The sequence below is a fragment of the Drosophila pseudoobscura genome, chromosome 3 (genome assembly GCF_009870125.1).
Source record: "Drosophila pseudoobscura strain MV-25-SWS-2005 chromosome 3, UCI_Dpse_MV25, whole genome shotgun sequence".
Classification (NCBI taxonomy): Eukaryota; Metazoa; Arthropoda; class Insecta; order Diptera; family Drosophilidae; genus Drosophila; species Drosophila pseudoobscura.
The window spans coordinates 5,009,728-5,036,142 of NC_046680.1; the positions used below are offsets into that span (position 1 = coordinate 5,009,728).

General features: G+C 49.2%; 2 protein-coding genes across 5 annotated transcripts in view; one reads left to right on the top strand and one right to left on the bottom strand.

The window, feature by feature from the left end:
* pk (prickle) overlaps positions 1-10,692 on the top strand; it is a 53,628-nt gene extending 42,936 nt beyond the window's left edge. For 3 of the 4 annotated variants that reach the window (XM_001360158.4, XM_015183611.2, XM_033378865.1), the window contains exons 2-6: positions 4,250-4,856; positions 6,384-6,497; positions 7,575-7,703; positions 7,791-7,994; positions 8,063-10,692. In XM_001360158.4, the coding sequence (XP_001360195.4) occupies positions 4,250-4,856; positions 6,384-6,497; positions 7,575-7,703; positions 7,791-7,994; positions 8,063-10,009 (3,001 nt within the window). In that variant the 3' untranslated portion in view covers positions 10,010-10,692. Of the gene's footprint in view, positions 1-3,614; positions 3,838-4,249; positions 4,857-6,383; positions 6,498-7,574; positions 7,704-7,790; positions 7,995-8,062 lie in introns of those variants that run through there. The other variant, XM_015183612.2, reaches the window with a different exon arrangement.
* An 11,132-nt stretch (positions 10,693-21,824) lies between these two features.
* Positions 21,825-23,756, bottom strand: Or43a (Odorant receptor 43a). Its single transcript, XM_001360162.3, has 6 exons — positions 23,297-23,756; positions 22,969-23,239; positions 22,806-22,905; positions 22,570-22,671; positions 22,397-22,504; positions 21,825-22,294 (listed from the first exon to the last, which is right to left on the bottom strand). Exons 1-6 carry the CDS (start codon positions 23,745-23,747, stop codon positions 22,190-22,192), a joined length of 1,137 nt encoding a protein of 378 aa, XP_001360199.2. The 5' UTR covers positions 23,748-23,756; the 3' UTR covers positions 21,825-22,189.
* Positions 23,757-26,415: the final 2,659 nt, after the last annotated feature.

Genomic DNA, 26,415 nt, shown 5'->3' on the forward strand with positions numbered 1-26,415 from the left:
GCCAGCCTGGAGGTGGGAATGAGGGAATGGTGGGCGACCCAGAGCAACGCAGCACATGATGCGTCTGCTGGCCGTTTGTGTTCTGTTCTTTGATGTATTGGCAAACAAAGTTTGGAATTAATTGGTGTCCGCTTCGAATAAAAATTAATGCCCTGAATCAATTACCATGAAAACAAATTGGAACTTTGGCCACAACACACCTTCTGCGGCGGCCCTCTCCCGGCAACCCTCTCCCGGCCGCCCCTGCAGAAAATTTGCATTGATGATGCAACTAGGAGTGGAAAAGCTGCTGCAATGCGTTCTCCTAGCCATAACATTGAGCTGCTTCTTCCACAAACCTGATCAGTGTTTTGGTTTCTGCTGCTGTTGCACGTTCGTTTCCAGCGAAGAGTGTGTCTGTGTCTGCGTTCGAGCTCGCGGTGTCTTTGGCTCTCAGAGCTGCCTCGGATGAGTGTTGCATTGGGGATGGGATGGGATGGGGCCTCCGCTTCAATGTTGCCGCTTAGCACACAAATTGCTGGCATAGTTGTTCTGCTGTTTGCAGCTGTGAAAATTTGCACGCTCGGAAAACAATTTTCCTGCCCGTTACCAAAGCAGAGCAGAGCAGAGAAGCCAGAGGAACTAAGCAGAAATGAATTGGAAGAAGCTGCAGAGGCAGAGCCACAAGCGATGTGGCAGCAACATATTTGCCGCCCAACCTTTAATTGGTTTGGTTGTTACCCAAAGATAAGCCATATACAATGATGCAACTTTCTAAACTGGCAAATTGAAACAAAAAATTAGCGGGCCATCGGTAGAGTACAGTTGCCTCCATCCGGCAATTAGTGGCACTTGGCGTATGCGTAATAAAGGCACCCAAGCCCGGCAGAGACCACCCTGTCGAACGGAGGCTGGGATGCCATGGAGTTGTCGGGAGGGGGGAGGACTCACATTCTTAATCAACTTTCAGGTTGAGTGCGAACAAAAAATTGTTTCCCCGCCGCTACCGCTGCCGCCTGCCAAAGTCAATAAAAATGTCAACACGCCAAATGTCATGTTGACAAGGCAGACGCGGCTGAACGTGTCGTGGTCCATGCAGGCAGTCAGTCACTATGGGAGGGGGATAGTGGGGCCACGGGGAATATGGACATTCTACCCCATAGAAACTTTACGAGGTTTCCCATCCGTGCCGTGTCCTTTCACTGCCAGCCAGTTTTATGGACAATTCAAAAATCGTTTATGACAATCGCAGCGAACACGAAGCTGGCGAAGCTTTTTAATAAACTTTTGTTCTTTCTGCTGGTTTGCCTGCTGTTTTGTGGCCCTGCAAGGGATGGTAAAACAATAAAAGGACATGTGTAGAGACAGGTACAGAGAGAGGAGCAGTCCTGCCACATAATTGCTGTCCAGCTGAGAGATCTCGTAAAACTTAGACGGAAACGAGTCTTGATGGGAGTACAAACGCACCTGCCGCAGGCGTATGGGCCAGGAGGGAAACACACACAAGACGGAAGCCGTACAAGAACCTGCTTTTATGTTGCACGGTGTAACTTTCGCTGTAGAAATGTTCAACCTCGGATTGTTAACACAGACAGAAATGTCGACATTAACCCAAATCACACAAATGACTTGAGAAAACCGCACACAAAGTGCCAAAGTGATTTGAGGCTAACCTTTTAAGCCATTGTCTGTCCATCGTTTAGGCCGTCTTTGGCCGGGCATTGAGCCGTCGCTCATCGCTCGAGAGCTTTGGCAATTTGTCAACGCGTCCCGTCCGCCGCATAATGATCATTCATTGGGATGATGCCAGATAAAGCTCCGATCTGGCTAAATATAGGCACTGACTCTGCACCAGACACCAGACACCAGACAGCAGCTGCAGCCTCGGCTCCCACCTCCAGTTGCGGTTATCAATGGCCCTCCCTCTCCTTCTCGCTGGATGCCGATGCCGATGCCTGGCTTTGAACTAGTTTTCGAAAAGGGCCCTAGAACGGGCAGAAAACCAGTTCTGGGTCAACGACTGCCAAAGTAATTGGTGCGAAGGGAGAATGGCGAATGGAGATCGGAGAACGGAGAACGGAGGGTTCTACTGTCCCCAGTCCAGTCGTCGATCAATGCAAATACGAGAAGTGGCAGGCAGGCAGCAGCAGCTGCAGATCGGAACGCGCGCTTTTATGCTACCAACAATGTTGCGCAACATTTGTGGCACGCACACATAAAGCAGCACAGCACAGCACGTGTGCTTCTGCACTTTCCATTTTGTTCTCTGCAGGCCTTAATGACTTCATAGACTGCCTGCCAGACCAGGCAGCAGAGACCAGGCCTACCTGCAACCAAATTGAAACTTGCCACAATTGCTGTGGCAATTTTACGCAATTCGTTGCAGTCGTTGCAACAATAAATTTGCAGAGCAAAAACAACTGTGGGACAAAAGGAAAGAAATGCAGGTCGCCGGAGTGGATGTCTGGATGTGGTCTTGGAAGTTTGGATGGGGCTGGCAAAAGTCGTACTATAAATTTAAACACGGACCCGCAGTCTCCCACCCTCTCTCTCTCTCGCTCTCTCTCTCTCTTTCTCTGTATGTTTCTGGGTGCCGCGGACCGTCAACAAATTTTGTGTTTAGGCACAGTTTCGGTTGGCTTTTCATTTGTGGAACAGTTGGAGATTGCAGCGGCTTGGTGCTGGGGAGCTCCGACTGTGGTGCCGGTCGGTCCCCAGTGCCCAGTCCCCAGTTGGGGCCGTTTGTTTGGCCTGGTAATTTGAGTTTGAATGCAGCTGATTTGACAGCGGCCAACACTTTGGTGCCCGCCGTATCCAGCTGGGACGCTGCACGTGCATGTCCAGCGACTTTTGATTCGCATTTCCATTTCCATTCCCGTTTCCCCCTCACAGTCCCCTCACAGTCCCCTAACAATTACAGTCCTCATACTCAGTCCCACGCCTCGCCAAAAGCATTCTTTTGCGTCGAGGGTACAGCATTTTCTACTTAAAAATTCAAATGTCAAACGATTTTTGTTGGCTATGGCATCCATTGAGAGTCAAAATCTGCGCAATTAATTTGCTGGCAAACCGCAGCAACCGCTCCACACCATTTATTCGCACTCGCATCCAGATATTGACACATCAGTGGATCCAGCTCCAACATCCCTCCCCCCCTCAATCCCTAGCAACTCCCTATGGCTGCTCGACTAGAAATGGAATTGGAAAATGTTGAATGTTGAATGTTGAATGTAGGGAGAGAGAATGAAACAAAGAATTCACTGGTTGGTTAAAACAACAAAAGGGCGGACAGCATTGTTTTGATAAAACGCCCGCATGAACTCCACATTTCCCCAGTTCGGGGTACAGTCGACGCCCCCATCCTTGTCCCAGCCCACTCAATCCCCTTCCCTAGTCAAAGTTCTACACGAATGTGCCTGCACAGACAATGCACAGTTATCCTTTGATATAGCAAACTGGCATGAAATGGTGCGTGTTCATTTCCCCGATGTTGGAGAGCCATGCTTAATGCTCTACAAAACGGCAGTTTCTGATTTAGGGAGTGTTCTTAAAGCTCAAAGTACTTTTTCTCCAAGCTTTAACCCATTAGTCTCATGATCGCTAGCCATTACAAAAGCTCAGCAAAACCAATGCCGCGCTGAAAGCTCCAGCCGCTGACGCCGCAGCGAATGGATTGCAGGGCATCCAGGACGAGCTGATGCGATAACAATGTCAGGCTTTAACATGAATGACAACGGCGACAGCCCTGCGGGCTCGGGCATGGGCTTGGGCTTTGGGCTTGGACTTTGGGGCCGGGGAACAGCGCCAGATAAACAGCAACAACGCCAGCAACGCGAAGCTGGCTGTCGATTTGTTTGTGTAAGTGCCATGAAGCGTATATTTTTCATTTGACGTTTGCAAAAACAATTCCCTTTCCTCTCTGAAGCAAAAAAGAAAAAAAAAACCAGAAACAAAAACCATATACGAGTAAAAAACTCATGAAAAACAAACTAAAATTGACAGCTTGTTCAGAGCGACGGCGAGCAGAAATAGGAAGTGAAAAACCGCATAAATCCGGCGACTTACAAAGGGAATACAATGCGAAAATGATTGCCCTGCGGTTTTATATTACATTAACAATTTGATACGATCCGAGATCTCTGCGGCGAGAGATTAACCTCCAACCCGCCATGTCTAAGCCCCATCCATGCAGGAAACACTTTAATTGGGATTTTTATTAAATTTGAATTAGTCAAGGCTCGACTCTAAAGTTGTTCCACCTCTTCCGCAGGCCCATCAGCCGGACGCCGCTAACGCAGATTTCCTATCTGCAGAAGATTCCCACCCTGCCGCGCCACTTCTCGCCCAGCGGATGCCCCCAGGGCCTGCCCCCGCCGCCGGCCTTGGCTGGCTGTGGATCCGCCTTGGGTCTGCCCAGCAGCTCCTCGGCCAGCGCTCTGTATGTTGCCCAGAATGCGGGCATGCTGCCCACCTCCCCACTGCCCCTGCAACGCCACCAGCAGTACTTGCCACCCCATCATCAGCAGTTGCCGCCGCTGGGCGCAGGACCAGGCCAAGGCCAAGGCCACGGACTCGCTCTCGGACCGGGAGGAGCTGGTCTCCCGCAGTATTCACCCGCTGTTTCGGGCTGCTCCTCGACCGCCAAGTACTCGAACGCCCAGCTTCCACCGCACCACCACCAGCTGTCGCCAGCGCTGTCCACCCCGTCGCCGCCATCGCTGCTCCATCATCCCGCCGCGGGAACGTCCGCCTCGGCACACGCTCCCTTCCTGGCCGGCCCCCACATGGACATGCAGCGGCAGTCGCATTCTGACGACGACAGCGGATGTGCTCTGGAGGAGTACACCTGGGTGCCACCTGGACTGCGACCCGATCAGGTGAGTGTTCATTTTAGTGAGACATTTTAGAACTGTAGAGCTCCAAAATTCACGTAATGTGCAATGTTATAGCACTATTGCCTCGTCTTGAGGGCCCTGCACTTGAATTCCTTTAATTTGGCCCTCAAGCCCTATTCCAATCCAATGGATTCCTTCGCCTGAATGTGCGGCATGCAACGCCAAGGGCGATCCCGACTAGGACCGTCGCGTCGGGGCCAGGCGAGATTTGTGGGCTGGCGATAAGCGAAATACTTGAGTTATTGTGCGTTATTTTGTCACTCGGAGCGAGCTGTAAATAAATACACGCGACGAGGCCATAAATCAGCGAGCCATAGCTGGGATCGCCTTCGCCTTCGCAGATGATAGTCGTATTCCTCGACTTAGAGAGCGCATAGCCCAGAGCCCAGAGGTGGCTGGCCGGCCGGCGGCACTGGCACTGACTGCAGACTGGTGACTGGTGACTGGGACCGGCTTATTGGACTGTGTCAATTAGGCGAAGGTCCACTGTGTCCGTCTATCTGCGAGTATCTATCGAATTAGATTGCGCTAATGAAAGCCGGGACTGAGGCTGGCACTGGGGCCATGGCCATTCTTCAATGCGAATTTGACTTTAATGGCCAATTCAATTGCGGCAGAACTCTTTGCTGGCCATCGTGCCTTTTTCAATTATTTGCCAGGCGACCGAAAAAGCGAAACGAACTCGTAAATTATTCGCGTGAAATATGCGACAATGCCAAATAAATCTTCCACAATCTTCGCCAGCAGAGGCCCCCAGCTTGGTCGCCCCCATCCTGCACCATCCCCCATTTGCATCCACTCCCAAATCTTTTTTCGTGAATATTTTCGCCATTTTCCACTGAACTTTTTGGCTTCCGTTAAAGCCGTCGTCCCATCCCATCCCCTCCCCTCCCCTCCCATCCCATTCCATCCCATTGGGCCTATCAAATGTCTAGCATTGCATTTCTTTTTTCTTTCTTTCGGTTCGGGTCGGTTCGGTTCGGTTCGCTAGCCTTTTTCTGTGACTTTACAAACAGAATTGAAAATTTATTTACAGCCATGTGGCAGCAATTTACGTTGATGCGGCATAAGCCATGTGTCAGTCACTCGCTGCGAGAGTTGGCATCTCCCTATCCCTCCAGCCTCCGTCCTCCAGCCTCTGTCCTCCGACTCCGACCGGCGAACGGAGAACGTTCTGCAGCCTGCTGCAAGCGTGGCCAATAAAGTTGGCTTAGCACGTTGTGCACCTTTCAACCTGGCTCAAATGGGGAAAAACGAAAGAAAAAGGAGGAGGGAGGAAACCAGAATGAAGCCAGAGAGAGGGAAATCAACGTAATAAAATCAAAAATCTTTACCCGCTGTGCCGTGGCTGTGGCTGTGGCAGCCGCCGAGTGCGACGAGTACGCCGAGCGATCTCCCAGGCTAGGCTCTTAACCCTTTGCAAAATCTCCTCTCCCCACCACTCCCTCCTCGGTTAACTGTATTTAAGCATTCCTCAATGTATTTCAATGTGGCTTTTTTCTCCCGCAGGTCCGCTTATATTTCTCGCAAATACCCGACGACAAAGTGCCATACGTTAACAGTCCGGGGGAGCAGTATCGTGTGCGACAATTGCTGCATCAACTTCCGCCGCATGATAACGAGGTGAGTACACAAGAACGAAGTTGGGGGGACTCGAACTACCTGCCCCATGCTCCAGGGACTCGCTGGACCTGTCAATTTCGCGGCATTTATCCAAATGCCCGAGAGCATCGCATGGCGGCCGCTTTATCGTGATTGAAACCGACTCGAATTACGGGCTATGACATTTCAAAGTCAAATTGTCTGGTGATTTTTCCCACTCGCACATACACATACACACACACACACACACACACCATGCCACCCCACTCCCTTGGCACTGTGTAACCTTTAATTAATCGGGAAAACAAGTGCAGCCAATGCCTGTGCCTGTGCCTGTGCCCGTGCCGGTGCCTGGGACCCAACTGAAGAGTTGGCTCTCGGTATTTAGAGCAGACGCAAAAACCACAAAAAACTATCCAAACAAAAAGGCCTGAGCGGATTCCCAGATATCAGTAACGTGGGCTGGTGGGACGGTCCACTGCCACTGCCACTGCCAACACTGCTAACGATGGCTAGAACACTCATTGAAGGCCAAACTGGGTGCCCGAAAAAATAAGTGGAGGCAGCCGAAAAAAATTTGCATACAACACACAAACGAGACGAGACGGGATGCGATGGGATGGGATGGGAGGCTGACCGCAGTGGCTCCAGATGGGGCAGCAGATTCCGATGGAGGAGATGTAAGAGATGGCGGAGAAGCGTTGATGGGCAGCCTTGGCTACCGGCTACCGTTTTGCCTTTTGCGGTTTGCTTTGGGCTTTGTGGGTTTGTGGATTGTGGATTGGTGGGGTCTGGGTATGTCTGGCCACTGGACACTGGCCACTGGCCACCCCACTGACTGCTGATGTTGGATAGTCAAAGGCTCGCAGCCTTCAGTCGAGACAAACAATCTCCGCCTGTTCCATGTATGCGCTTCTTGGAAAGATCACTTGAGGCTGCTGGCTGCTGGCTGCTAGCGGCCTTCTGCCTTATGCCCACGGATTCTTCAAGATGTTGAGAGTCTACTTGAACATATGATTTCCCTGTCCAACGAACAGTCAAAAGAAAAGGGGGAGAGAGGCTTCCCGAACGGTTTTCAGTTACTTTCTGTCATTGCAGGTTCGTTACTGTCACTCACTGACGGATGAGGAGCGCAAGGAGCTGCGCCTCTTCTCCACGCAGCGCAAGCGCGATGCCCTCGGACGCGGCAACGTCCGACAGCTGATGAGTGCCCGGCCATGCGACGGCGTAAGTACATATACCTGCCCCACATTCCCCATCCACATTCACATACTCCGAAGACCAGCTCTGATCCCAGACCCAAACTATTTGCAGTGCGACGAACTAATCTCCACGGGGGACATTGCCGTGTTCGCGACGCGCCTCGGTCCCAATGCCAGCTGGCATCCGGCCTGTTTCACGTGCTGCATCTGCCGCGAACTGCTGGTGGACCTCATCTACTTCCACCGCGATGGACGCATGTATTGCGGGCGCCACCACGCGGAGACCCTCAAGCCCCGCTGCTCGGCCTGCGATGAGGTAAGCCCTGATCCTGATTCTACTCTCATTGCGGGAGGATTACGAGAACCCTGTCTTTATCGTCCTAGATCATCCTGGCCGACGAGTGCACGGAGGCCGAAGGACGGGCCTGGCACATGAACCACTTCGCCTGCCACGAGTGCGACAAGCAGCTCGGCGGTCAGCGGTACATCATGCGGGAGGGCAAGCCCTACTGCCTCCACTGCTTCGACGCGATGTTCGCGGAGTACTGCGACTACTGCGGGGAGGCCATTGGCGTCGATCAGGGGCAGATGAGCCACGACGGCCAGCACTGGCATGCCACCGACGAGTGCTTCTCGTGCAACACGTGCCGCTGCTCGCTGCTCGGACGCGCCTTCCTGCCCCGCCGTGGGGCCATCTACTGCTCCATCGCCTGCAGCAAGGGGGAACCACCGACGCCGTCCGACAGCTCTGGCACCGGCATGTACACCACCCCCACCCCGCCCACGCAACGGGTGCGTCCCCAGACGCGCATCACCAGCAGCCACGCCTCCAGCTCGCCGCCCATGTCGCCGCAGCAGCAGCAGCAGCACCAGGCGAGCTTTAACCAGGCCATGTACCAGCTCCAGACTCAACAGCTGGAGGCGGCCGGAGGACCAGTGGTCGGCGGCAGTCTGATGGGACTGGGCGGGGAACTGTCATTGCTGGAACAGGCCAAGCAGAGCCAGAGCCAGAGCTACGCCACGTCCGACTCGGACGCGGGTGTGGTCAAGGATCTGGAGCACTGCAGGAGCGGCGACCATGCGGGCGGCGGGGACTTCACCGACTTCTCCGGCGGGCGAGCCTCCAGCACCTCGCATAACATGTCGCCCCTGAATTCGCCCGGAGACTTCCAGCCGCACCTGATGCCGAAGCCCATGGAGCTGCAGCGCGATGGCGTCTACAACTTCAACGAGATGTCCTCGAATCTGGACACAGCCTGGCCGGCCAAGCCCCCGCTGGGAGCCACCCACAGCTACCAGCTGCAGCGGCAGCTGATGGAGAACCAGCACACCTCCAGCATGCCAGAGCTGGCGGGGAAGGGTCCAATGCTGCAGCACCAGATGGCGGCCCACTTTGGTCAGCAGCCGGCGCTTCATTCCTCCGCCCAGCAGTTCCAGCACGAGTACGCGGACATCATGCACCCACCGCCCCCGCCCCCCGAAAGGGGTGCCGTAGGAGAGGTGCCTGAGCTTCCGACGCCCAACCTGAGCGTCGCCTCTACGGCCCTGCCCCCAGAGCTTATGGGCTCGCCCACACACTCCGCCGGTGATCGCTCCCTAAACACTCCCCTGTCGGCGCACTCGGCCACGCACGGCCCCACGCACCCCGTGTCCATCCTGAGCGGGGCCTCCTCCTCCTCCCCCATGAGCGGAGAGCCGGCCAAGAAGAAGGGCGTCCGCTTCGAGGGAATACCGGACACATTGCCCCGCTCCCGCAGCTACTCCGGCAATGGAGCTGGCACGAGCGGGGGAGGCGACAAGGATCGCGATCGGGATCGGGAGAGGGACAGAGACAGAGACAGAGACAGAGACAAGGGGGGGGATAAGGATAGAGAGAGTGGTCGCCATGGGCCTGGACATTCCTCGAGGCGTAGACGTCGCCGCAAGTCCACCTCCTCCACCTCGTCCGGAAACCACCATCGCAGTGGCAGCGGCCACAGGTCGCACTCCACCACCCGAGCAGACACCTATGCCCCCGCCCAGCCGTTGTCCTCCTCCTACCAGGGCCCACCCTCCGTCCTGCAGGCGGACAGCGAAACCGCCCACAAGTCGCCGCGCCAGCAGAGAGAACGGGAGCGCGAGGAGTCGGCAGAGGAGTCGGACGTATGCTCCACGTGCTCCTCAAGCTCCTCCAGCTCCGAGGACTACATGATGATGTACCAGCTGCCGCAGCGGCGGCACTATGGCGGGGTGCGTGTCAGCTACGTGCCCAACGATGCGCTGGCATACGATCGGAAGAGGAAGCCCGCCGAGATGGCCGGCGACAAGGACAAGAACTGCATCATCTCGTGATGCTGCCGAACCCGAGGCCATTTTAATTAGAGCTGATTGCCGGGGACTAGGTCCAAGTGGAGGTGAAGGCGAAGGCGCAGGCGCAACAGAGAGCAGGCGAAGCGTGGCAAGGAGGTTATTAATGAGGCGCCCTGGGCACTCCACTCCGATTCGAGCTGAATGCCGACGCTAACGAAGTAGCCACAGACCCTGCGAGGGATCATCAATTGTCCAGACCAGACCAGAACGGAATGGAACGGAACGGAGGCAAGAACTCAAGAAAGCAAAGCAAAGTTCAACTTGAAATTAAGGCACACAGAGAAACATATGCAACTCTATCAGAGGACGAAACCATACAATAAGAGCCAGCCAAGTGGGCTCAACACTGTTCCAAATACACATCCCTAGATAAGCGAAAAGATTAAGATCATCTTGAAAACTATTTTTATATATTTTATGCATATTTTGGAGATAAGCCTATTTATACATATGTACATCCAGAAAGTAAGAGAGATATATAATTAATTGTATTTATTGCATCCACTACATATAGTACGCGTATATTTACTAAATGCGATGTGGCATCTTCGGAGCCGTTGCTACACGATTGGGCTAATGATAAATGTATTAAAATAATTATACTTTAAGCCAATAAATTGTATTGCATTCTCTTGAATAAAGAGTTCAAAGAAGGTACACAAACACAGACTATTCTATAACTTAGGAAATGGAATTGGCCGAGGGTCAGTCGACTCAGGCCTGATCTTGGAGCTGCAACTACAAGGGACCCGCTACTCGCATCTGTAATTATGCATCGGATAATGAATACAAATTATGCATGTCGGGCATTTGCATTTGCATGCCGCACCACCACCAGAGGCAGCAGCAACACGAAAATTAAAATCGAAACTACTCGTACTCTTGCAACTGACAGCCAGAGAGTTCTGCCTGCTAATAAGTTGATGGCAAATTATGGCAGACTCCGACTCGGATATGGGAGCTGCAACTCAGGGATGGCATAGGGACTGTGGCAGCAGCGACGACGACAACAACGTTGCAACGTTGCAAGACCCTGCTTGGAGACCATTGAGGTACGGGCAATCACATGCATGCAACGCTTGCTGCAGGGCGTAATTAGCAAGCAGGGATGGGGACTGGAGAGGAATGTCGAGTCAACTCCTCCTCCCGCTGCTGGCCTGTTGTCCGATGCCTGGTTTGCTGGTTAGAATCAACATAGTCGCGCCTCGACCATCGACCATCGACCATCGAGCATCGGTTGAGCAATGTTTGCTGCCGCTTCGGCGGGGAGTCAACAAAATCATTGGCAGCTGTGTAATTTGTGGTAATGCTCCCAACTATGTCGCCAGGTCCGGCTAATGGCCACTTAATAATGCTCTCACTCCTCCTGCATGCCGCATGCCACCTGCATGGATCGGGTCGGAGCGATGCGATGCGACCAAGCGATAAGCGACCGAAATTGTCTGCGTCTGGCATTGATAAGCCAAATGACTTTGGCGTTAACGCACACAGACACACAGAGCCCCTTAGAATGAGGGCATGGGGTAGAAGCAAGGGTGCCACTCAGTTCCCCCCCAACTCCCACTGCCATCTGGATGCTGGACAGCAGCCGAGGGCAAGGACTCTGCCATCTCCGGGCATACGCAACTTTTGCAATTGTAATTTCGTAAAGTTTCTCCCCGGCTGCTGGGGATGGGGCGCAAATGCATTTGCCAGATAGATTTTTGTTGTTAGATGCCATTTTTCGTTATAATCCAGCGACGGGCAGCAGACAATGGGGAGGAGAGCTTTCACTGCTTTCACTCGATGCGTGTGCGCCTTTGTGCTTTATTGCATGTCATTTCCGTTGCCGTTGCCGTTGCCGGTCCTGCCCCAGTCCTGCGGCACACTTCCGATGATTGGTATGCTCCCGTAGTCTGGCTGGCATCCTGGCAACGGCAATGCAGTACAGCCACTACGTTTATCCTGCCACACACACTCACACACACACACCCACTTACACACAGACAATCGTACACTTGTACATCAGATATGGCAGAATTTATATTCGCATTTCCGACGCTCATTTTTATCATGACCGAAAAGTCCGAGTCCGAAACCACACACAGGGCAAAGAGAGAGAGAGAGGGCACCCCGAGAACAAATTGTAATGTGCAGCTGCCACAGTACTTATTTGCGGCCATGGTCCTTGCCCTGGGAGTGGGTGGGGTGGGGTGAGGTGGCTGCCTTCTGGCTGGACAAATAAACAGGAGTCGAGGATGGCGCACTTTTATTGTGACCTGCGACAATCTGCTGCTGGCATTTCTGGCTGCGCTTTTCCAGGCGATTGTTTTATGCGTTTTCAATGCCCTGCTTTTACTGCTAAAAGCCATTGCAATGATGTGGGAAAACGGCCAGATATTAAAGTTGGCAGTCGGAAGCAGCACAAAACACAAGAGGCTGCGGAAATCCATATAAATGTACATACATACACACGTCGGCATAAGTATTTTGACAAAGCTCTACGCAACGTTTAACGTTGAATTTTGACGAATTGCTACGTGTTACAGCTCTCTTATCTGATTTACCGCTAACTACATGAATGCATAAAGTATATTGCAAATTATCTTCGTAGTTGCATTTTGCGTTTTGTTAATATGCTTCTTATTCTCATTCGTAATCTGATCTTGGCTGGACAAAAGTATTTTGTCAGAACTTCAATTAATTTGCATTGATCTGCTGTTGATAGAAAGCGAAACCATTATTACGGATTATCTCAGTTTAGAGATTGTAAATGCTGATAAAAATTGTTTTCGTTCAATAATTTGTGCAATATGAGTAACCGAAAGGAATTCAGTGAATCTCTTAAAAATGAAATAATAGTGAAGTTCAACTCTGGTATTTCAGTGCAAAATATCAGTAGATTATGTATATTTCACGTCAGACAAACTGCTATAAAAAAACAAATTTAAAAAAACCAACACTGCTAAAAACGCTACACGTTGTGGCAGACCACGAAAGAAAACTGCCAAGGTAGACACTTTTAGTTTGCGGCAATTTAAGCAGGATGTCTTGAAAACTCCTCGATCGGTTGCCAATGACTTGAAGGAAACAGGAAATTTTGATGTCAGCGAACGGACAATACGTAGAGGTCTTAAGGAAACTGATTTTTGAACATATATTATCAGAGCTTTAGTGCAAATAACACAGCGCAATAATTTAAAGCGCCTTGAGTTTGCCAAAAAATTAAACGGCAAATAATTTTAATTTTGGAAAAATTTTTTATGGAGCGATGCCAGTGCTTTTCAGTTTCACGGCTCAAACAAAATTGTTTTCGTTAGAAACCTAAAAGCACGTCGCAAAAAAGTGGCACCTATATGTGTAATCGATCCATGGAGGTGGGACCATAATGTTGTATGGATACGTCGCCTACAACGGCTCGCGAAATTTAGTTCCTGTTGATGGTAGCATGAATAAAGACAAATATTTGGAAGTGCTAAACATTCACGCTTTCTCCTCTGGAGATAATTTTATTGGGGAGTCCTTTACCTTTAAACAGGACAATGCCCCGTGTCATAAAGCTAAAGTCGTTACCCAATTCTTGAAGGACATTGGGGTTAATACTTTGGACTAGCCGCCCCAGAGCAAAGACTTAAACATTATCGAGAATCTCTGGTCTTATATAAAAAGAAACCGGACTCCAAATTTGACAAGGAACCGTAAGAATATAATCTGAGAGGTGAAATCACTCTGGAGAGAAATTCTGCTGGCTTATATCCACAGCTTAGTAGAGTCAGTTCCGAGACGTCTGCAAAAGGTGATAGAGGCAAAGGGAGGATATATATTTTACTGATTCATCATATAAAGTTAGTTCGTTCCATTAGTTTTTTTTTTTTTTTACATTTTATAAAATGTCAAAATACTTATGCCACCGTCTGTTTGGGAATAATTAATTTTCATTTCACAATAAACCCACTTATCATACTTTTTTTACATATTGTTAATAGCTTAATATAATACCTATCTACGATAAATAAATATAGTTTCTACTTTGAAAAAATAAGAAGTTACAACCGAATATGTTGTGCATAATTTTTGTCAAAATACTTATGCCGATGTGTGTATATATGCCGCTTTTGATTGTTAAATTTGTCTGGTTGAAAAACTGTGCAGCATACTTTTGGGCATCTGAAATTGGGGAAAAAAACTATTTATTTAATCATTTTAAATCCAGTGAACCGCAAAATTCTCCTTTTCCCATTTTCGATTAGTTAAAAATGCACCAAAATTGACAGCAGAATTTATTATGTCTGACCAGAAGCCGAGGAAAAAATGTGCTGCACAAATAACTGAACTGGGGTCAATTTTGCAGAATTTCATAACCGAAATGTTATTAACTCCAGCAGAATGAAATGAATGAAAAGAGGAGGAAAACCTGTATAATTTATGTGGCCCACTGGCTAGCTTATTATTGCAGCCATTTCCCGCATTTTTAGCCCCGTCCATCCGCCTCACATCGCATCACCCCCTCCACCGATGGGTCCACGGGACTGGGGCTAATGGCGCAGCTTTCAGCAATTGTTTACTGGCCCATTAATTAATACAAATATAAATTGGCAATATGAGTGCGTGCTGCCCATATACCCACGTACGGAAAAACAATGAATCAAGTGTAGGCCCGGATCCGAACCGGTCCGGACCGGACAGGGCCAGAACATGCCCGTGCCAGGGGCTTGGTCGGGCAAAGCGCATAAATAACCACGAAATGGCCGAGTAAAAACAGAGCAGAACAGCAGAAAAAAAGTGTATGTATGTATTTACACCCTTCGCCTGGGACGTTTAATTAATTTTTAGCGTGTTTCGCAGACGTAGCGGCGCCGACGGACGAGGCCTCGAAAAACAGGCCGGAAAAAAGAAACAATTATTAATATTCGCCAGAGTCGAACACTCGCACAGCCCACACACGTTCATGCAGCCATTAGGGGGGATACATCATCATAACTAATAATAATCATGCGCCAGTCCCCACCCAGACCCTCCCCTGGAAGGACCTCGGGCTTAAAGAGATAGCGAAAGTCAGAGAGTGTCGAATTAAATTAAGCATTATTGATGGGGGGGAAGCTCCGGCCGTGTCTAGGCCAGTGGCCTGCTCTCAAGGCAACTGTTACCGTCTGGTATTTATCGCATCATACTCTGTGCATTAGACGAGTCCAACAAGTCAGACCCTGCCACACCAGCCCTAAAGAGTCAGCCGGAAGACACTGTGGGTCCACAGTGTGCCAAACACAATGGCAAATGGAGGGCAAAGATGCGACTCTCAAGGACATTATTGCGGACGCTTTCTAACCACTGTACAACTTCGTGTGAGGCATACCAATATCGGACCAGAATCATTAGCCGTTGGTGCGTTGGTCTCTGTGTAATGTGCAAATCTAATTAAAGCTGCACTGCCCATGGACTGGACCCAGATAGCCCCATATGGGGGGAGTGGGTGGTTGCGGGGGTAGTTGCTTTGGTCAGTTGTAGCCACTGTCCACACAATAAATGCCACAAATAATCATAAAACTAATGCCACAGACGGTTCGCTGCTCCTCTTGCGCCCAGCTGCCCTGAGAGCTGCTGGCCAAAACCAGACCCTGACTCTGACTCTGCTCTCCGACTGACTTTCGTCTGTGTACTACACTGTTGCGTATTTATTATAGTTATATTTTTCCCTTTTACTCGCCGGGTGGCTTCTTCATCCGTATCTTCCTTGTATCTGTATATATTTCGGTGTGGGGCTGGGGCTGGGGCTAGTGCTGGCTGGGCTTGGCTTCATATTTCATTATGAATTTATGATCGGCGATGCTTGTAATGTGTTTATTGGCCAAACTCTGGATTTGGCTCTGAAATACGTTTATCCGCTCGGTCCTGGGGCTAGCTTTAATGCGAATTTCTGCGGGAGAACACTACTTTCTTGCCCCTGAAACAAAAAACATATGTTCTTGCTATCAATGGCGTTTTTTTGGGAAGCTCCAAGGAGGATGGAGACTCTTAATTAAGTCGGGTCTCCCGCTTCCGATTCACTGCTTCGGTGGCCTAAGTAGCTCCGCTCCGCAGAGCCATCTAAATAATTAAAATATGCAAATGCCGCCTAATCCGGCCAAGCGACACGTTCACGCAGACAAAACAAAACAGAACAGAACAGAGCCGAGGATAGCTTGGATACTATTTGATATAGGAGTACGACTGGCACTGGGGACAGTCCAACAGCCAACAGCCTGCGATTTGCTTAAATTATTCATAGCCATGCAGTTGGCCTTGGCTGGGGGTGGGGAAGGGATAGGGGAGGACCGATTTTGCTGTAAGGTAGTAAATTAAATAAATGACTCGCCGTGAAAGTTTCAACGATCTATGCCGAAACACTGTGCAGCAATTAATTCCTGGGACTGCTGCTGCTCTCCATCGACGCCCAAATATATGCTACAGTTTTTCTGGCCCATCCTCCCACTTCCGCTTTGCTGGCATTTCATTCCCGCCCCCTCCCCGCGGCCTTAAGACTCGTCTGGCTAAAATATTCAATTATCGAAGTGGTGCATAGGCTCTGGCCCTGGTCTGGCCAACTTTGCATCGTTTTGCTTAATTGTAAAAGTTTTATGTGAGGCATTTTTTAAAGCCCAGCCCCAGCCCGGAAATTTTATTCGTGTTTTTTACAACTTTTTCTTTACCGGAATGGAATGTTGTTTTCCGCTTCCGTTTCTGTTATTGTCAGAGAGAGGGAGAAGGGAAAACATAATTTTTAATTTCGTGTGCAGCGCTTTTTATTGGTTTTTAATTTCGTTGCTTCAGACATGGTCCGCCGCTTGTCCTTCGCCGGCGAATGTAAACAGCATCCTTAGGACAGCAGCCAGAGCAACCTACTGCAGCAACAAAACCAAGAAATGTGCTACACGCTTCGTTCTTTCTAGTGGCCCATTGGGTTGTCATAAAGCGTTAGCGTTCCCAACGATATCATCATCATCGGGGAGCGGGTCGGCAGACACATTTCCCAAGGAGCCAGAATGGGGCAGTCGAGTCCTTCCCGCTGCGTGCAAATATGCTTTGTCTATAGCTTTCGTTTTAATTCTTTTTCTGCTCGTCTTGCTTTTCCCTTTGCCGCTGTGTTGCTGTTGCTGTTACTTTTTCATTACTTTGGCTTAAAATTGATATGGAACTTTTTGCTGGCATTCGTCCGGGAAGAGGTGCAGCCAGCCACCCACAGCCGTGCCATCAATACGCTTCATGTTTATTTTACCAGACACAAACACACACACACACACACACACACACACACACAGACACACATGACGGACTCCGCACTCCATCGAGCTGTCTGTCTGGGTCTGCGTCTGCTCATGCGATTGTGGCCAGTTGTTTGGTCGTCGTCGTTGCCGTTGTCGTTGCTTTCATGGGTTTTTAATTACGACAAGAATAACAATATCATGTGGTCTCTGAGCTAGCCAAGCTCTTTCTGGCCAACTTTAAATTCACTGGCACGACAAGCTGCAGCTGGTCTTCGTTTGAAGACAATCTAAATCATAAATAACACGTAAATTTCAAGAGAAAATATAAATCAAATGTTATTTGCATCTCCCCTACGGTTTGAATTCAAAATCAAAACTTGACTCTGTCCCGGGAGGGGTGGCATAATTTGATTGCAGAATCGTTTATCTGTAAACTTTATTATCGCAGGCAGCAGGCAGGCAGGCTGGCAGGCAGCATCATCCGCAGCAGACGGAGTCCACAGACATTCTCTTGGATTTGACTCATTGTCGGAATAGCTGAAATATCGCTTAAATATTTGATGTATCATGCATATGCCATGAGCTGTCCCCCCACCCCCCGAGAGGTAAGCCCAAGAAAAAACAACCACTCAACGCCAAAAAAAGAAGAGGAGAAAAATGTAAAGCAAACATTGCGCATACGCCGCGCGGACCCCGCAGGCGGCAAAGCAACACTTGCTGCCAGTCGCACCCCTACAATGCCCTGTCTGGTGTGCTGCTCCGTTCCTTTTTGGCAGGTGGCACTGGCACTACGCTAAAGCGCTAAACGTTGTTTGCCATTCGGATATCGGGAGTTATAAAGCATGAAATCAGTGCCAGCCACCGCCAGGAGATGATGAGGATAACGAGGAGATGGAGCAGGGATCCGTAAGCGTCGAAGCGAAGGTACAACTTGGCGGCATATTTAAATGTGGCTGCGGGGCAGACACTGAAGTTGGAGTTGGGGTTGGAGCTGATGGGGTTGCAACGGAGCACAGAATTCGGTGTTTGCCATTCGCTTACGGACAGACCCCGGCAGACAGTCAGAAATGTGGAAAATGTCTCCACAGTTCGGCTCTTACTACAGACTTCGTTGTGTTTGGAATTTCGGTTAACAGGAATTTCGCATTTCCATCCGATAATCAAAATCTTGATCAAGTTCTAGGCCTGCCTGCCAGAGGCTCCACTTGGGTGGATGTTCAACTTAAAGTTTGGGGCAAATTAATACCCACAACAAATGGCATTTTCCCTCTGTCTTGCCTTCTTGGCATCTTTTTAGAGACCGCAGGCTTTTGCTCTTAATTTTCCGCTTGTGGTTTTTTATTTTTGTAATTTTCTACTTTGTGGCTGCAACACAGAGCGAGAGAGAGGGAGACAGAGAGTGGTGGTAAGGTAGTGGTAAGGAAGAGATAGAGGTAGAGAAAGGGACTCTCTGTTGTGTAATTATCTGCTTATGCTTCTGCTCTTTCGCCGGCTCTTTTCTGTCTTTTGTGCCTGTCATTATTGTGCCTCTGCCGCCTGCCTTATTCCGGCATATAAAGTTGTCCGCTGTTTTGACATTTTCCAGGAAAGCTGCTTAGGCAACAGTCGGCTCCAGGTCCAACTTCATCTCCAGCTGCAGCTCTTGCTCCAGCTCCAGCTCCAACTCAAACCTAGGCAACCGGAAATTGCATAGAAGCGGAAGTAATCGGCAACGGCATAAGAGGCCATCATACCATGGAGAGGAATGGGGCACTGGAGGAGAACCGAGAACCGAGAACATCTCTCTGTAATTTGGTCTTGTAATTAGCAAAACTGTAATGACCTCCATCGCGCTGCCTCCCAGCCTCAGAAACTAATCGAAACTGTGGTCACGGAGGAGCACAGTGGCAGGCTCTTGGGCAACCGTTTGAGTTGCACTTCAATTACTTGTTTCAATGCCGCAATTACCATTCATTTGGCCAAACATAATGTGTCCTTGTCAACGCTGACTGCTCTGTTTCTGGCTTCTGTCCTGGCCCAGGCTTCGTCTCCGGCTCTGCCTCCTGCTCTGTCCTGCCTGGAAGATGCCTTGTTGTTTGCACCTTTGCTTTGGCAATTTACACATGGCAATGGCACTAATAAATCAAAAGTGAAAATGCAAATATTTTCCAGGCAAAACCCAGACAACAACACCCAAGCGGGAGCCGGAGCCGGTGCCAGAGCCAGACAAACATCCTGCAGGAGGCAGACTCCTGAGTTGTTCAACTCCATGCAGATGGGGCCGAAGGGGGCCGGGACCAAAGGCTGGCGATTTATTGCAGGTGACTGGTGGAGTCTGCAGTGCATTCGGGCAGGGCAGAGAGAGAGGGACTCCCACACAGAGTCATCAATAAATAATTGGAAAATGAATGCTTTGCTTATGAGAGATTTTGCAAATGACCCAACAGACAATGGATGGAATATTCAATGGCATTTCAAAGGGGGAAGCCTGAACATTTTAGATAGAGCCGCAGCCAAATTGATGGAGTGGCAACTTCCGGCACTTAAAGTTGAATTTAAGCCCTGATCTAAGTGTGTGTTAAGCGTCACATCATCCCAAACGCTTAACCCGCATCAAATTCGCATTCAAATGAAATTCCACTCTGCCAACCGCAAACACCCAACAAAGTTCAGCGCCACAGCAAATGCCACAATTAAAACGAAAATTAACAGCAAAAGCAAACTGTCAATACAACTGTCACTTCTGACAGCCAGTTGACAATTGCAAATGAGCACAGGACGCAGGACACGGTATACAGTACACAGTGCACAGTGCACAGTGCCCAGGACATGGACATGTTGTTCATGAAGAGACGCCAACGAAGCCACTTGGCTGAGTAGAGGGCTTCGAAATAAACTCATTATAGCAATTTATGCAAACGGCTCCAACCGCAATTGAAAATCCATTTAAAATTGAAAATGCCACCAAAAATTGTGTGTCCCTGTCCACGTCCTGCTGCCGTCCTGTTTGCCATGTTGTGGCTGCTCCTCTCGTCACTCCCTTGCGCCCTTCCGGCCTTCTGGCCTTGGTGTCTGCGTGTTGTGTTTTTGCGAAGCTGCCTCCATTGATGCATATGAATTCAATTATAAAACAACGTCACCTCTGAGGCGAGTGTCGAGGGAGGCGGGAGGCGTGGCAGGGACTACCAACAGCAGTAACGACCATGAACAGTTCTCTAATGAAACCATTTTTTGCCGAGGCAAAAGCCAGGGCAAAACTTGTTAATTTTATGCAGCAAGCACAACAATGGAGACACACAGGACACAGGATACGGCCACTGTCTGCCACATTTACATTTCCGTAGGCATTTGCATATTCCCTGCATAAAAATCAAAGGATCCACCGAGGAGCAGCGCAGGAACTATGCGGCGAAAAAGCGAAAGCCTAAAGGAAGTTCACATTTCTCCCAGGACATTGGGGAAGGCGTATCGCGTAGGCGTTCACCTGCCACCAAATGGCGGGCAACAGCAGGCAACATAAATAACAACAGAGCTACACACAGCACAGCACAAAAGGCGTTCGTTCGCTCGGCGGTGGCAAGTCAACTGGTCCCCACTTGACACCTCATAATAAAATTAAGTATACGCCACTCGAGCCGAACGATAGGAGGAACTGTTGTTGCGGGTCCTGCTGTATTGTTATTTATGCGCTCGCCAGGACACCGAGCAGCGGCACAGCGCGCTGTCCGGGGGTCCTTCAGCTTTCCTCGGCGCTTTGAAGTTTATTTGCGTATTCCGCCGCTCATTTCAATTTCCCAAGCGCGCCCTTCGCTGTTGTTTGCCTCCTGTTTTCCCACCGTTTTAGTTGTTTTCCTTTGTTGTGGAGCAGTCTGCTCTGCTGTATGCCTCTGGCAATTGTTTAACTAGTTGGTGTCAGTTATAATGAATTTTAAATTAAGTTGTTATTGCTGTTCGGCTGGCATTAAACGATCCAACTGCTGCTGCTCCAACTGCTGCTGGCCTTGCTGCTGCTGTTTCTGCTGTTCAGCCAAAAGCCGTTTATTTGCATAATAAAGGACATGACTAATGTTAATTAAATTGCAGCAGACAACGACTAGGTTTTTGGGCATTTTAATTAAAAGCGCAAAGGAGCTCTGCCGAACTCCAATATGCAAATGAATACAAAAATTCGATTCGGCAGCCCCAAAGTATGCAAGGGTTTATACACACAAATAAGTCGGGAGATCAGACCAAAATTATAGCCGAAATAATTGAAAAGTAATTATGTAAATGTCATTCGTAATGCAGCATCAATGTGTGTTTATAATTGCCATTAGAATACACGAAATCAATGAAAAATATACAGATAACGACTCTTTCGATTAAATGGGAATGCTATACACATTTCTGTGGCATGGGATTGAAAATACACAAGCAAATTCAATTTTAGAAGCCCCAGAATTCCGAGTAATTTAACCAGCAGTCTCTGTTATTAGAGTGAATTTCCACTCTGATGTTTGCTAATCAAGCTCACTCGTATTTGATGTACAATTTAATTCCATATATGTACCACAGAATTCGTTTAAGCTGCAAAAACAAACCGAAAACTTTCGGTTGGATTTGACTACTTCCCTACACGTTCGTTTGACTTTATTTCAACGATAACATTTTGCTTTAATCTACAATCTATTTTGTGTAACAATCTGAGAAGCCAATTCAAAGCATTTTCCCTTTTTACACGAGGACACAGAAGCCAGTAGCCAGTAGCCAGGAGCCAGGGTTTTGACTCCATGCCAGAGCACTACGATTGCAAACAGTCCGATTAAATCCTTTCAAACGAGATGCATATGCAAATGGCAAAAAGCTAGGGACCGTCAGGACTAGGACCGCCAGCAACAACTACAGAAACAACTTTTTGCATTACTCAGATTGCCGGCACTGTGCAAGGGATTGGGGGTTGAGGAATGCTCTGGTCTCTTTCAGCTCATTTATTGGTGACGCCACGCAGCATGGTGAAGTAGGAGTAGGACGCATTCAGCAGACTCTGAAACATGGCCAAAGTCATGGGGTAAACGTTGCCAACTCTTATCTGAAAGATGAAATGGAGCGTACAACGCACCGGATGCCCGGATTAGAATCATAGAGTCCCAAATGAAATGCATCGCATTCACGCGAGCATGGCAGCACCCACCTCCAGTGGACATTGGGTTTGCATCAAGAATATCAAGAGAGTTTTGCGAAAACGCATGTTACCCTCATACCAGGGCACATTGTAGACGGCATCCGCCACCAGAGCGTTCTACAAACATTCCAGAAATTAGTCAGGTCAGAACAGAGCAGGAATGTCCAAAGAGATGCTCATACCTCAATGACCAAGTCGTTGGCCCGATTGTAGTAGGTGTACAGCACATAGAGCATGGTGAGGATGTACATCACGATCGAGACTATTTGGGTGGGTGAAGTAATCTGAAAGGACAGCACAATGGTGGGCTATAGTCGATGTTCCGACTATGGGATACCCGTACTCATAACGAGCTATAAGATTATCAATCTAAAGTTCGGCAGACAGACTGATGAGCGGACACTTTCACACTTCTTACTATATTCAGGCAGAAGAGAAGAGAGCAGATGATAGAACCAAAGACGATTGCTTCGATGGCCACAATGAGGTTTACCAAGTTGTTTAAGTTACGCACATAACTGAAAGAGAGAGACGCTCAAGCCTGACCGAAAGGTGCACCCAGCGCTCACGTTCACGCTTACCCTAGCACTTCGATGTAAAAGCGAATGCAGGCGGTCAGCCTTTGATAGCGTGCCCCAGCGTCCTGCTGCTGGCCACCAATCAGCGACAATTTGTGCACCAGAATCCGCAGCATTGCCCTACCGAAGAGGGCGAAGCCCGCAAAGACACTGACAAAGGGCATGTACAGGACGCTGAGGAGCAGGGGCGTTGGAATCTGCAGCAAGTAGAAAATTTCATAGACGGGCGTGCGGGTCATGTCCAGCAGTGGAAGGGCCACGCCAAAGGGATGACCTGAATGGGGGAAAAGGAGTCCGTATAAGGTAAGGATTTCTGAGGCCAGTCACTCACTTCGCTCGTCTTTGAAAAGGGTGAAGACCAGGGCCCCAACAATGTCCAGGAAGGAGGCTGTCAAATTGAAAACGGCCAGGCGATGGGCTTCTCGCTCCGCCTCCAGCAGGATGGTCCGACTGTATTCGTCGCCAGAATCGAGTATCCATCGATAGAGCCTGAACAGCTCCTCTAGAAATTTCTCAAACTCCCGACGCTTGATTATGACCAGCCACGTCCGCATCAAGGAATTGAAAATGGCCGCAAAAAAGAACAGATTGAGGAGGAAAGCGGGCAGGTCGCTCCACATGCGGAGCAGATAGAAGAACTGCATCAGATTCATGGCGCACACGGGCAGTACAAAGGCAAACTTCCGCCAACTGGTGCCCGGAGTGGGATACAGCACGGCCATGTATCTCCAAATCCTCACGTTGATCCCCACCAAACCAATGTCGTCGATTGTCGTTGCCATTTATATTTCTCCCACTTGTCCTTGTGCTCCTCCACTCTGTTAGATCCACTTCGAAATGTGCCGCAAAGTGCTGGGCAAATGTCTTTTATTCTTCTCGTCAATCGACGCCCTCGAAGGGTGGCAATTTGCGGCTTGTGGATAGGCATTGGGATTGGGTACTTCGATTAGGAATGGGAACTGAAACCATTTGCCAATCGTCATTGCGAAGTCTATAATTTAACTAATGGCCTAATGATGAGTGTGATGTAAGTGACGTGGAATTGCGTTGGCTTTACGGCCGGGTGCTGATTGAAAAGCCTCCCCGGAAAATTAGCATGTGACATTTCTATACATAACTAAGTCATTTATTTTACCATTGAAAGGGGCATTCCTTAGCCAGTTGGGAAAAACTTTAAGGATTCATCAAGGCTTGAAATTGCTCAGAATGAGCCCTAGTACCTGTTTCTCTACAACTTTATGAAATATCTCAGTTTAAATCCAGAAAATAATTTTCTTGAAAGCAGTTTCCCCAATTGCGATGCCTCTAGTTTCACTGAACCCCCAAAGTTGTTTTTTTTTTTTTTGGCTGTACGAATGGAAAACCATTCCATTTGTATAATTTGGTACCTTATTTGATGGCGGCTTTCTTAAATGTTATCTATTCGTTGGCAGTCAACCCCCTAATAAGTTGCCACAAGTCTTTTCAACAGGTTTTGCCTGAATTAAAGTTGATTTTTGTGTTACATACATACAAATACGCATTTAATTTTGCCGTGCCCCTCCAGAAACCTTCACTTTCATCCGCCTAGAAAAAAGGTCTTCCATGCTCTGTCGCACAGCCAGTCAAAAAGCTAACGAGCCGCTAACGCTGCCAGGCAGACAGGGCACCATTGGAGGAGGAGGAGAGGTTGGACAGGACAGGACAGGACAGGTTGGTCGGGAATCTGAAGCGATAGCTGGGATGACTTATTAAACAATAAAACCGGATTATCCGTAAACAACTGGGCAAACATGCCAGAGCAGAGGCAAATATTTTGGCCAGGCCGCTTATCATGCATACTGCCGAAGGTCCAGCAGGAAGTGGGGTTCCATCCATGGAAGGCCGTCCCGAGCAGACAACCAGGTTTTCCTCGTAGCACAGAAAAAATACCATATAAAAATCAACAAGCGCCCTGACCAAACATAATTCAGCAACAATGCTGGCTCAGCAAATATGGCAAAGGAATTAAAATGGGAACAGGACCAGCGCAAGGGCCAGCCAGAAAGGAGTCCACAGCCACAGCCAATGCCAATGCCAATGCCAAGCCCATAAAGGCACACATTATGGCCACTTAACCGCGCGTTATGCCGCAAAAAGGCAAAGGGACAAAGCCAAAAGGCAAAGAAGGTTCGGCCCGGGTGGCGTATGCGCAATATTTTGTGCAAACATGCCCAAGGGGGTGGTCTAGTCGGACGTGAGGGAGACGCGAGGAGTGTCCGAGGGTGGACAAATATGCAATGTCAGTTACAGCTGCCCCATTTGGTTGCTCATACGCAGCGTTGCACATAAATCAAAGGGGCAGTAAGGCCTTTTGTGCATTGCCTGCACTGCCAGAAAATCTGTGAATATATTTCAGAGACAGCTCTTCCCTGGATAATGAGAAGACTTTCGCCCAGTGTTCTCTATCAACATCCGAATCACAATTTATTATAAATTAAAATGCTAAACAGGGCCAATAAGCACATTTAATTATAACATTTTAGAGCAGATCTTAGTCCAGACCAGAAGTCTCCACTCCAGGACATCAAAGTGAAAAGTCCTGGCCAAAGCTCAGACTGTGGCCAGCCTGTTAACCCCATAAACCACACGATGACATTAATTACGGGCCCCAGACAGGACGAAGGACTGCCATTGAGAGTGGACGTGCCTGGCCACAGCATAGAAAACAATCAAGAGGGGGCGACGCCGACCGGACCGGATCCCTCTTTGCTGGTATAAAATTAATATCAAGTAATTAACAGCAGCGGCAAGTTCCATGTGGATGTGATTTAAACCAGGCAAGGAGACCCAGCAGCTCCTCCTGTCCCCACTCCACTCCACCCTACTCCAACGAGGCGGCACTCAATTGTGTGGGCGTGTCAATATTGGCTTTGCCACATTTCCATTGCCACATCCCCCATATCCCCACTCGTTCTTCTTGGCCATTTTAAGCAGCTTTCTGCCAATTAGGCAGCTCACAAAGCTGATCCGAGAATTGGCCTTTAAAGTGTGGAATTGCTTGGGCCAAAGCCGAGTTGCTTGCTTTATTGTTTTGGGATCTGCAATGGGTTTCCTGCATCAGCTGGTCTTGGCCCTGACTACATCTGACTACAGAAGCATGGCTAAGGAGGCTTAGTTTTTGTTAACGATTTGCAAACATGTGTGTCAGAGCAGCCCAGGCCCAGGCGCACACACCCCCACAGTGCGCAACAAAAACGGAATACGCTTTGATGGTATCGAGGCATGCGAGTTCTCTCCGGGTTAGGCATGGCTATGCCGTCATTCCCTCACGAATGGAACTGACTGACTTATGTGGGCTGTGGCATGAGTAAGCCGGCCTAGGAAAATGAGAATCGTTTGTTTGCGGATAATAAAGTACATACCTCAAAAGAATGTACGAACATTGGATACAATCAAAATATTAGCTTGGACATCTCTCGGGCTACGCAT

Excerpts from the sequence above, each read along its gene's own strand:
- Or43a (XM_001360162.3), bottom strand. The coding sequence starts at position 23,747 with ATGGCAACGACAATCGACGACATTGGTTTGGTGGGGATCAACGTGAGG. Across the intron at positions 22,906-22,968 it reads TTTTACATCGAAGTGCTAGG|TTATGTGCGTAACTTAAACA; the intron begins GTAAGCGTGAAC and ends TCTCTCTTTCAG. Across the intron at positions 22,295-22,396 it reads AAACCCAATGTCCACTGGAG|ATAAGAGTTGGCAACGTTTA; the intron begins GTGGGTGCTGCC and ends TTCATCTTTCAG.